At 36.9% G+C, this 12,719-nt stretch overlaps 1 protein-coding gene across 1 annotated transcript; it reads right to left on the bottom strand.

The window, feature by feature from the left end:
* Positions 1–505: 505 nt before the first annotated feature.
* Positions 506–12,071, bottom strand: LOC108669742 (mucin-12). The gene is made up of 5 exons (XM_018157147.2): positions 11,954–12,071; positions 11,312–11,495; positions 5,253–5,528; positions 3,395–3,471; positions 506–2,433 (listed from the first exon to the last, which is right to left on the bottom strand). Exons 2-5 carry the CDS (start codon positions 11,481–11,483, stop codon positions 1,543–1,545), a joined length of 1,416 nt encoding a protein of 471 aa, XP_018012636.1. The 5' UTR covers positions 11,484–11,495; positions 11,954–12,071; the 3' UTR covers positions 506–1,542.
* Positions 12,072–12,719: the final 648 nt, after the last annotated feature.

The raw sequence follows: 12,719 nt of genomic DNA, 5'->3' as shown, positions 1-12,719 counted from the left end.
AGGATGAGTGGCTGGCAGCTACTAGGATGAATTGCAATAGTATAGAGCTACGACTGAGAACACTGATAACATTTTTTTATTCTCCGCGTTAAATTGATTACGAAATTAAATTCCAATTGCTCGTTTGCGACCAATCATGGGCAATGATGTAAATTATTTTTTCGGTGGCCATTTTACGAACGAACCTCAAAGAATCTTCATGATATCATAGAATTTTTCCCTTATCTTCCTAATTATCTAATCAAATTAATAAAATTAAATGAAACTGCGAATTAAACGGGTTGCAGCAAGGCGTAGGCTTGTCATCACAAATTATTATATTCCATCTGTTCCACTCATTCACTTGTAATTCTATCTCAGTCATTGATTTTTATTTGTTCATATTCATCCCTTTCTTTTATTCATCCTGTATTCTGAATCAATCACGCAGTAAAAAGTTAATTATATAGGCTTGTTATTAATTAATGATCCTTACCTCTAAAATGGGTGATTAACAGGACGCGAACAATTGATATTCTCTTTTATTAAAGTAAAAATGTTATAGGATTGACATTCCCCAGTTGTTTATTGGCGAACATTTAAGCCATGTACACACCGATTAAATAACTGGATCTGTGAAAACAAACATCATAAAGTTAAACTTGAGATGAAACATTTTGTCATTAAAGCATTTTTTGACTTTAAAATAGTAAATGTTTCCATTTAAAAATGAACCGATATTTCTTGAAACTTGAAATGGCAGGTATAGAATTATTGAAATGCTGAAAGATTTAATTGTTTTACGCACTGGTAATGCTTTATAGTAAACCAAATCATTTCATTGTTTTGCCTCTACTACGTAAGACATAGTATTAACTAACTCATAACCATTGAAAATAATAAGTGAAGTTTCGCGTATTTCTGCGTTGGGTTAACATTTATTTTTATTGTTCCACAGATCATTCAAAAGCGATTGTTCGTAACTTACGAAGGAATTTTCTCGTTAAACAATAAATCATATTCATTTCCTCTCTTCTTCGATATAGTGTTATTTTCAAATGGCCCATTTTAACCAAATATTCTCACATTATCGAAATTAAACATAATCGTAAAGTGGCCGACTTTCACTCATTCACGCATCAGTATAATTGAAAACAAATGAATTGTAGGATCGTTTAAAAAAATTCTATTTCAGTTTGAAAATAGCGAATAGATTCGTTCGATGAGCTTTCAAAGGTTTTTTACTCATAAAACATTCAATACCGTTAATAAAAGTTTTTAGAATTCGATGTCAGAGATAATATAAAATAATATTAAATCTCATAAAATTAGCATTTCTCGATTACCTGCAGTCAATAACTCAAATTTCACGTAATTTTTAGCCAATAAATTTTCTTGAATTTGCATAACAAAGGAACAGATATCACGTGGAACTTAATTAGAACATACATACATTCTCTCTTCTCCTTTAACTTTAACAGAAAGTTAATGTCTTCTAGTATAGACTTGTATTTAAATCTTATAGATAAATCTACATTTAAGTGTCATACTAAACTTAGACTATTATCGGTTAGGGAGTAGATCATCTTCTTGAGAAGCAGTCCCACTCATGAGATTAGGGATCGCGGGCTGGCTGGGGACCGAGGCTGTGCACGGTGCATGTGTACAAATGGGAACATTGTGAACATCGCTGGGCGTGCAGCGAACAGTGGTAGACGTGGGTAGAAAACTGCTAGGGGTTGAATGTACAGTATTGGGCATCGAGAAAACATTGTTAGGGTTTGAATGTACAGTATTGGGCATCGAGAAAACATTGCTAGGGGTTGAATGTACAGTATTGGGCATCGAGAAAACATTGCTAGGGGTTGAATGTTTACCACTGGCTGTCCATATTTCACTGCTAAGGTTTGATTGTTGAGTACTGGGTATCGAAAAAACATTGCTAGGGGTTGAATGTACAGAAATGGGCATCGAAAAAGCATTGCTATTTGTCGAATATATATAACTGGACAGGTTCTGAACATTACTCGTCATGGTGGAGGTTCCACTGGATATTGAAAAATTGTTGCCAGAAAAAGACCGTACATTATTTTGCATGGAAAATGGATTTAGGGCGGTTGGCTGGAAATCATTAGAATTTCCGTGACAGACGCTTGGCATCACTAGACTACCTGCTTTGGAATAAGCTGCACTGTTATCACTTTGTGGTGATGGTGTGAACAGGAGTTGAGTGTGAACACCACTCATGGTGTTGTGTGGTGATGGAATAACCGGGACCAGGGTGTGAACACCACCCATAATGTTGTGAACACTCATTGGTAACACGTGAGGCGAGGCGTGAACTCCACTGGCGGTGTTCGCAGTATGAAGAACAGTAGCGCTGCAACTCTGGTATGGAACAGAAAATTTCTGGAGCGGTGAACTGGATGAAGTATAAGCAGGGCTTCTTGAGAACTGGAATGATGAAACAGTGAAACAGTTTGCTTTTTTGAGTTATTTGCTGGACCAACAATTTGAATATTTTCTAATAATTTAATAAATTTCTGTATTTTGTAGGTGTGGTATATTGAAATTATATATGTTATTCATAAATGTAGATAGTGATTTTTCTTCCTGTAACTCAAAAAATAGAGAACTTTCATGCAATTAAAGGAAAGACTTTAAAGCGAAATAGATTTCTTAATAATTCGTTTTGCAAAGACACCGCCGCATGAACATAACGGCGTCCAATATCATATGATGAATCATTAATTTTAATTTCTAAAAATTTTAGGCTTCCAGGCTGAAGATAGCCGAATTTTATGCTTCAAATTTCGGGAAAAGGAAATTTTGTATTCAATATCAATTGAAATATTATTTCTATATTGCATGTATGTTAGTATTTGGAAGCTACACTAAGATTTAAGAGACTAAAATTTGTGATTCGTAAATTCCAGATTACCTAATGTCAATATTTAAATGATGTTCTTTGACTGAATTCCCGAGTTACATAGCCGCTCAATTTCGTAAGCGCTTAAATCGAAGCTACTAAGAAGCCAGCGATTTTAATAAAAAATGTGTCCATCCAATCTTATTACTTTTAGACTCATCTATTCACCGAATATCTACTCATCTACTTGAGTCGTACAAGAAAATTTGTATACTTCGACTTCTTCAACGATTTTTCAATTGCTGTAAATTTATTTTAATGGAACATATGAAATTCAAGGGTTGACATATTTGTAATAATTTTGTACAAATATGGAATCAATTGCGATCTATTCGTTGATATTTAACTATTGTTTGCATGGTATTGAGTTCGTTTCCTCAATATTGATCGATCGCTCCAACTTCCTCTTATTAGCATAGCATCCAATTGATATATATTGTTAACTATTATATTTTGAATTAAATAATTTAATTGTGAATATTTTACCTTAGGTGATCCATGAGAGGTCGGCTGTTTCCGTAGGCCTGCAGGTCGGATCCAAAATTCGCTCTCCTCCAGTGTAACTGCGACAACCAACAACAAATATTGTGTAAATAATCAACACTAAAATCTATTCTAAAACATCGCTTGAAAACATATTTTCAAACGAAAAATATGTTAACAAAATAAATTTATGCTTGTTTTCTGATTCTGATAATCTATTGTTACGTTCATGCATGGTTGTGTAAATATTCAATCTTTGTTTTCTTGATGTAGCAGTCGGATATTTCTTCTACAAGACTTCGTGTTTTAGATCGCATCTCGATGGCAACATCTAAGTTTCCGATGACCGCTTCTGGGAACTTGCATGCTATATCACAGCACCGCACCTGTCCTGGAGGAGTGCGTCAACTTTTCGATTGCGGGTCGCCGATATAAGTTTTATGTTTATTTAATAAAAAATAACAAGTTAAAGTTAATTTATTATTTTATCATCAAACAATGTCATATGTTTTTAGCGCATTTTCTCATTTATGGAAAAAAGGCGCTATTGTGCTCGTCATGTCCGTCCGTCTGTCTGTCCGCCCGTCCGTAACCACGTTTTCGACGAGAAAATGCGCTCTCTTTCACTCACTGCAGTGAGTACTGAGTTATATTTTTTTATATAGGGATTGCTAAAAAGTAGGGTTTAAACTTTAGAGTGTCGTGAATCCCGTTTTGTAAATCTTGAAAGAATCATGGTTGAGATTCATACCGGCTCTGGTATAAACCAATTCTGTAATTTTGTGATATCTTATAAACTCTGATGCCAATAATTTGACAATGTCATTCATTTTGCATAGATCGTTCATCAAAAGTACCAATTAAATACGTCGGTCGCGAAAAGTGGTTCGTCATGCACGGCGAAATTCTTGCTTTTTGAGAGGATTTTTGGATGCAATTCCTGGGCGGATGGAGGATTTTTGTTTCTTCATATATTCGCCGTTGACTCTAGCAATTCCATAGCTACAATTACTTGATGAAAGCTCTTAATACCAAACGAGGTTAGTATATTGACGAACATATGGTGCTTTGGCTTAAATAAACGGCTTGGATGAGCCTTAGTTTATTGCACGCCTTTCAATGTACTCCGTTTTTCGAGTGTTAATATTTAGCCATTGGTTGTGACGTTATATCTGTGAACACGAATATTCCAGGGAAATTTTCCACGAATTTCTATGCTATTCACTGCTCTAACTAAGTGCGACATTGTCTAAAATGAGACTTGTCGCCTTTTGTGGGTCATAGTGATGCAGTTTAGTCTAGCAAACGGGCGGATAAGCGCCACGTCCGCTAGTGCTATGGGTTAGAGAGTGTCGATTTTCGGACTTTATGATACATTCATTTTATTGAGTGATAGCATATTTTTAATTGGTCCAAAAGCGCTTATGTTGAACCGAACTGTTGTGGACTAACGAGGAGCTGTCGAGGCTTGAAGCTGGCCACATCAGTCCCGAATTTTGCAATAAAACAATGTCAAATTCTAATTGAAAATCATTGAATTGAAGGAAAATATTTAAAGTATGCAGTATTTTCAAAAGCATAAAGCTTATATGTTTCAGAACATTATGAAATGCAAATCAGAGTGTTAGATTTTTGTCAATCCTCGCTGCACCCATTAAAATGTTAGTTGAGAATTTTTGGTTCACTTGTTGCACAACTTTCCTTGAAAATTTATTGCTCATTTATTACGGACATTTATTGTACATATAAACGCAATACATTTCATTCAAAAATTTAGTAAATTTTAAAAAAATTATTTTCAGTAATATTTCATTTAAAACATGAAAGAAAACAGTTTATTATTTTCTCCAAGTTTTCTCACCAGTCTCCCTGCTACCAGACTCCTCCGACGCCTCCACTGCCGTGGTGACTGCTTCGTCGTTACCATCCGTGCTGCCATGCTGCTCAGCACGACTGTCTCGTCTCTTCCTCGTCCTCCTCCTGCTTCGTCTGACGAGGAGCAGCACCACCGCCACGACGAGCAGAATTAATGAGAGCAACACAGCGCCCGCCGCGGCGGCCGCCAGCCACGTCAGGGGCGACGAGGTGGGCGACACCACGGGCGTCTCTACCACCACCTCAGCGTCCGTGGGTTCCCCTGGACGCACCGCAAATGTCGTGAATATTAAATTAAAAATATAACTCGGTACTCTCTGCAGTGGGTGAGAGAGAGCGCATTTTCTCGTCAACGAAAACGTGAAGTCACGGACAGACAGACAGACAGAGGGACAGAGAGACAGAGGGACAGTCAGACAGACGGACGGACGGAGACGGCGAGCACAATAGCGCATTTTTTCATCAATGAGAAAAGCGCTAAAAATGAGATCACATATTTCATATGTTTTAATTTATGTGTACCTGTTTCAAACATATAAAAATTTCTTTGTTGATTTAATGGTCTGAATTTTCCGTCACCTCAGTTGGTTCGTCTGACAGGCGGCAAATGCAGAGCTCGTCGTAAAAAAAACCGATAAGCATATAATAGAAAGGAGGTACAAATGAATGAGTGAATGGGGGTTTTTATTATTATCGTTATTGAATTTATATATTAATATATTTTTTAAAAATGTCCGTATAAATTTAGAAAAATATATGAAAGTAGCCATTAGAACTTTTGCAACTGACACGATCGAGAAGAGAAGATTCGGCAGCACAATTAAGTGATATTACTGGTGTATATCTTTATTAAATGCGAGACACAATTATAATTTATTTATTGCTCATTAACTCTCTTAGCAAGCGAAATTTAGAAAATTTGCGATCAAAGAAGGGAAAAATACAAATTTAATTTATAATAAAAAAAAATTCAGCGCTGCTTTTAACTCATTAGTTTCCTTTCATTCATGCCATTGTGATCTCTGATGCTACTCACCTTCACACAGTCTATCAACACTCGCTAACTCAGCACTGTCTAGTGATATTATGGCATTGATATTTTGATGGCATATGAGAGCTTATGAAGGCATGATATTATGATGAAATATGGTAGCAAATGATAGCATCGATAACTTATAGACTCAGAGATTATGTCCGACTTCTTTCTTATGAATCCGGCCTACATTCCTTTAAGTAGTTCTCGTTTCGGGACCAGACTAACTCCGTGAAATCCATAATCTCTTTAGTCCGTTTGTCCATAAACCATTTGTTCTCAAATCGTTTGTTCCCGAAACGATTGTCCCCAAACCGATTGTCCCCAAACCGATTGTCCCCAAACCGATTGTCCCCAAACCAATTGTCCCCAAACCGATTGTTCCCAAACCGATTGTTCCCAAACCGATTGTCCCCAAACCGATTGTTCCCAAACCGATTGTCCCCAAACCGATTGTCCCCAAACCGATTGTCCCCAAACCGATTGTCCCCAAACCGATTGTCCCCAAACCGATTGTCCCCAAACCGATTGTCCCCAAACCGATTGTCCCCAAACCGATTGTCCCCAAACCGATTGTCCCCAAACCGATTGTCCCCAAACCGATTGTCCCCAAACCGATTGTCCCCAAACCGATTGTCCCCAAACCGATTGTCCCCAAACCGATTGTCCCCAAACCGATTGTCCCCAAACCGATTGTCCCCAAACCGATTGTCCCCAAACCGATTGTCCCCAAACCGATTGTCCCCAAACCGATTGTCCCCANTTCAGCGAGGCTTATGTTGCCTTCAGCGAGGCTTATGTTGCCTTCAGCGAGGCTTATGTTGCCTTCAGCGTATTCAGGCAACCATTTGAAATCGCATTTTTTATTGGGATGTTGTCATTCAATGGAAGTTTTATAAATAATCTTTAATATAGTACAAGTAAATTTATAATCACATAATATAATACGAGTTTGTAATCGATATGATATCGTTTGTCAATATTTTATACGGGATCCGGCATGTTACACAGATATTTAAAAATTTTCATTAATAATTTTTTGTATAATAGGAAATTCTTAAATAATTTATAGAATAGCAAAAATTTGTTATCAATCTGCTATTGTTTGTCTATACTTTATAGTAGCGACGATGAATTTATAGTGTCAATTCAGAATGAACTGAAAAATTATTCATCTTACACATCGTCAGCTTGAATGCCTGAATAGTGGAAGGGATGAATGACTGTATTGTGTGAATAATCATTTGCATTGTCGGTCACCAGGCAAATATAGGCTTAGAATGTGTAGTCTCAAATATCACAGCAGATCAAAGTAACAATTATTAAAACGTATATAAATGTTAATAAAGAGATAGATGAATTATTGCGAAATAAATAAATATAATTTTATTATCAGTGACTTCCATTTTACACACCGAAAGTTAAATATTTGTCTAACAAGCTTCGTTTTCAAATCTCCTTAATCATATAGAAAAATTCTAATATTCCGTAGTTGAATTTTTAAAATGAATACAAACAACGGCAGCCTAACGTTGGACAAATATCCCATGATAACAGAGTTATGCCTGAGAATGTTTAACTATGTTGACCTCGCACATGTGCTTCCGTAGGCTCATATATATATTTTTTATTGTAGCACATCAGACGGGCGAATTTTATAGGAGCTAATATTTTTTAAAGGAATATTTTAGAAAGAAAGATTCCATTTGGTTCATCTTTCCATTTTACTTTGCAGGATAATTTGTCGCTCAAAAGAACGCAGCGGAAGTTCAATTTCCGTTAGCGAAGTCGTATCCAATTCGACTTTGAAATAATTAAACGGTATTTTATCATAAAATACTTTTATTTGCTGTATATCAATAATTTGAATGCTCGAATTCCATTTAAACAATTTCTAATGAGTAAAAAATTTAATAGATAATAGAAGCAAAGTCAGAAGCCGACGACACGTTGTCGTGAGCTTTGCACTACGCTGGCCGACAGCGCTGCCTGGCGCATAGAATTATCGAATTATTATTATTATTATTATTGTCATTAATATTATATTATTATTATTATTATTATTATTATTATTATTATTATTATATCCTTATACCTGAAAAAAGAGCCGATTCTAAAATTGTTAACCAGCAACACATGAAGATTTACATCCGGAAGATATTTGGCAAATAAAACTTTTAATTCCTTTGACACAGTCTCAGATGCGGGTCCAAAGTAGGGAAAGATATTCTTATAAAGATATGGTGAATTTTTGTGGTATTTTCTTTGCTTTTAAATTCCTGGTTAACTTGCGATTCAAGCAAACAAGTGATTTTAATATTCACCATTCTATTATATTATTATTATTCACAATTCTATTCACTATTAAATAGCTTCATCAATAATTATAATCATATCTCTGGCGAAACCTCCGTACCTACTTAAAAATAATTTTTTTTTTGTCATAAATTCAATCCACGTTTGCTCTGCGGGTATGCATCCAAATGATCCTGCCAACGTGTGTTCATTTTAAGACATGAAGGAAAAGTTTTAAAGAGAAATAGTGAATTATTTTGTTTTTGGTGCCGATATGAACTTGGATTTTTGGCTCTTCATAACGTGATTTAAGAACAGAGCATTTCCGATCGCATTATTTTTGCTCTGATGAAAGTGTTCGAGCGAAGAAGTGATCGAGCGAAGAAGTGATCGAGCGAAGAAGAGATCAAGCGAAGATGTGATCGAGTAAAGAAGTTGAGAAAGATTAGGAATGGAGATTAGGAATAGAAACGATTAGGAATGCCAGTGAAGGAAAAAAAGGTCTAGCAGGTGAAACTACAATTTAACTCGTTAAGTGCAGCAGCAGCACGACCCACCACGGTTGCCAGATGGCCTAAAAACGGCCAAGTCCGCGGACAAAAAAAATGCCTCTTATTCAATATTTACAAGTAAATTTGTACAGTCCCAGTAGAAAAATTAAATCTTCATTTTTTCGTTTTTTTAATTTTAGAGAAGAATCATATTTTTCCGGTCAATGCAATTAAAAGAAATAAATTTCGGAATTTATTAAGAAAAAAGATCCTGCAACCCGCCACTGGGTCGTGCTGCTTCTAACGTGTTAAAAAAATATTTCCAATTTCGAAATATCACATTGTTGGCCCAGAACCAAAATATTGAAAATAAGTATAGAGGGTTATTATTCTATCGCATATCCACCGTATCCATCGTGTATGGATATTGCCATGACAACGTGGACATCGAATTGAAGTTTTAGATTTTTTAGTGGAATCCATATAAATTGAAAACAGGGCTTGAACGTTCTAGATTCCTCTATTATTCATAAAAATATAACTGAATTTAAAATAGCCAATTAAGGTGCATTTATATTTCGATGATGGAGTTAAGTTGAGGGATCGCATCTAATTAACTTGACTTTAATTTGAACACTCATGCAAAAGGACACGAAATCTCGCAATAAATGTTGTTCAAACCTCAAATGTTTTAATCTATAAATTTATCATGAGCAAAAGTTATCAAAATCTATATTAATATATATATACATATATATATATTATATGTTAATATATATGAATATCAGAATATGTATATCAATAACATTTTATTATCAGAAGTAGAAAGTCTTCACGATGATAATGTCATAAAATTGTTCACTCAATGGGCCGTGGTTTTATTTATGTTATGCGATTTTTTATTTAACCTTAACAACGACGTGAAGAATTACCCTTCATTATAACTTTTTTGCAGCACGCACGAGTATAAACAGGCAAGAAAAAACTTTAAAATAAAAAATATATAACTCAGTACTCACTGCAATGAGTGACAGAGAGCGCATTTTCTCGTCGACGAAAACATGTCGTCACGGACAGACTGACGGACGGACAGACGGACATGACGAGCACAGTAGGGCATTTTTTCTATAAATGAGAAAATGCGCTAAAACAGGAACCCTAGAAAAATTTGCTACCAGAGGAGAGTTTTGGCAGAGCTTATTACTCAAAGACGCAATTAGCAATAGTTTGAGCCATCTATCCACCATGCGTCTATAACGCCGCAAAGACGACACGTGGCATGTCCAAAATGCATGACCTGCGAAAGGCTTCTGAAATGCACTCGGTGCATTGCATGTCGATAACACTCGGTGCTGGTATATCGGGTAGCCTTTGAACAAATATGACTCGTCCTAGAGCTGGTCCGTGTGTATTTTTCATTGAAAAATTCATATGCAATTTACGCTCATAAAAACCAGAACTAATCTCATAAAATATCGAAAAACTTGTTATATTGAAAAAATGGAAGTGAGTTTTTTTCAAATTTCGTTCACAAAGTTAAGCCACAAAATGAATTACTGATACGTTTTAACAGCCAGCCTTTTGTTCTAAAATAAAGACTAAGTACATAAAATCTAATGCTTGAGTGCTAGAACACAATGTATGTGCCTTCATCATAATGAATATCACAATGAATATCACAATAAATAAAACAATGAATATCACAATGAATATGATATTTTCTTCGCCGCTCGATCACTCATTATTTGACAGACCTTGCACTATTATACATGGTCGTTATCTATTTACCTTTTGACTGTGAAGACGGCAGCGTCAAAGTCTTGGCTTGGACATTCCTCAGGTGATATACATACATGGCCGTTATTTATTATCTATTTACTTCTTGACCGTGCAGACGGCAGCGTCAAAGTCCTGTACAGGACGTACCTTAGGTGATATACATGGCCGTTATTTATTATCTGTTTACCTCTTGACCGTGCAGACGGCAGCTTTATAGTCCTGTCTTGGACGTACTTTAGATGATATATATGGCCGTTATTTATTATATATTTACCTCTTAACCGTGTAGATGACAGCGTTATAGTCCTGTACAGGATGCACCCTAGATAATATATATGGCCGTTATTATATTATATTTACCTCTTGACCGTGAAGACGGCAGCTTCATAGTCTTGTCTTGGACGTACCTTAGATGATATACATGGCCGTTATTTATTATCTATTTACCTCTTGACCGTGAAGACGGCAGCGCCAAAGTCGTGGCTTGCAGCACCACGGGAGTCGATGAAATTTCTTCGGATGAAGTGTACAGTCTGAGGGTCAAGTTCGAGGCCGGGGGCAGACCTCTCACGGAGAACTCGGGAGTTTTTGATGAAATGTTAACTAGCAAGTCCCCCATTGCGTTCCACACCTGGACGTAACCATAGATTTTCTCAGCAATCATTAAAATGAAAATTTACCCCAATTTAATACATTTATGATTTCCTTTAAATGAAGTGAGTATCGAGTGCCGAATTATTAATTTATATCGATACTAAGTAATTCTTTATCCGATATATTCATTCAGCTAGGTTCAATAGTATCGATTTTTAGAATGCGTTGACTTAGATAAATTAAAAATTCAACCATCGATGATGTGTGCTTCAGTATCAGCTTGCAGAAACGTAGTAATTTATTAGGTATTCATAGCACAAAATATAGCAGGAATTAATTCATTATAGGCAGACTTTCCTGCCTAACTAATTAAACAATTTATTCATGAAATTCTTCTCCCGTTTCCTATATTAATAAGCTCGTGGACCCGGCAATACCGTGTCCAGAAATGTGCTAGCGAAATAAACTCGTAATAATCGGAGTACAATGTCTCACCTCCAGCTTCGTAACTGGTCTGACTTCAGATGACCTGACGAAGCCGAGTTGTCCCGGCGATGGCGCCGAAGACACGTCTTGTCCCGGCTGGACCACGTCTTGGCTCGGCTTGGCCACGTCTTGGCTCGGCTTGGTCACGACTTGGCTTGGCTTGGCCACGTCTTGTCGGCCGAACCAGCGCCGAACCGAACCGAACCAGTACAGAACCGGGCCGAACTGGTGCAGAACCGAGCCGAACCGGTGCAGAACAGGGCCGAACCAGACGTCTTGGCCCGGCTGGACCACGTCTTGTCTCGGCTTGGCACTCGTGCCGATTTCGATGGAGTTTCTTGCATCAGATTTATTGCTCTTGGCATCGTTCAGTTGGAGATCTTTGGCGGCATGAGCAAACGTCAGTTGGTTTTCAGGAGGATGGCTGAGGGAGCTGGAGTTGTAATCCGGTGTGGATGAGCTGCCCCACAGGACCTGATTGCAGGATATTTCCAGCCTGGTAGGACTTTTCACTTGCACCAGGCAGTCCTTTGGTGGCGGAGGGGGATCTAAGGATACGGATCGAGGGATGTCAACTGGAGCATTAATTCTTCGTTATTTTGTGCTATTCGTTTCTATCTGTTGTGAACGCAACATTTGCTTTAGAATAGTAGTTTAATTCCGTGGTCTTGCTGCATTTTCGCTCATTAGTCACCTGTCGGCTGCGCAGTACAGACCAAACTTTATTCAGGAACGAATTTTGGTGAGCTTAGTTCTCTTGTTTGAATATTTCTTT

Source organism: Hyalella azteca, unplaced genomic scaffold, assembly GCF_000764305.2.
Source record: "Hyalella azteca isolate HAZT.00-mixed unplaced genomic scaffold, Hazt_2.0.2 contig17689, whole genome shotgun sequence".
Classification (NCBI taxonomy): Eukaryota; Metazoa; Arthropoda; class Malacostraca; order Amphipoda; family Hyalellidae; genus Hyalella; species Hyalella azteca.
The sequence above is the reverse complement of the archived record's forward strand: the minus strand, read 5'-3'. Positions and strand labels throughout refer to the sequence as shown.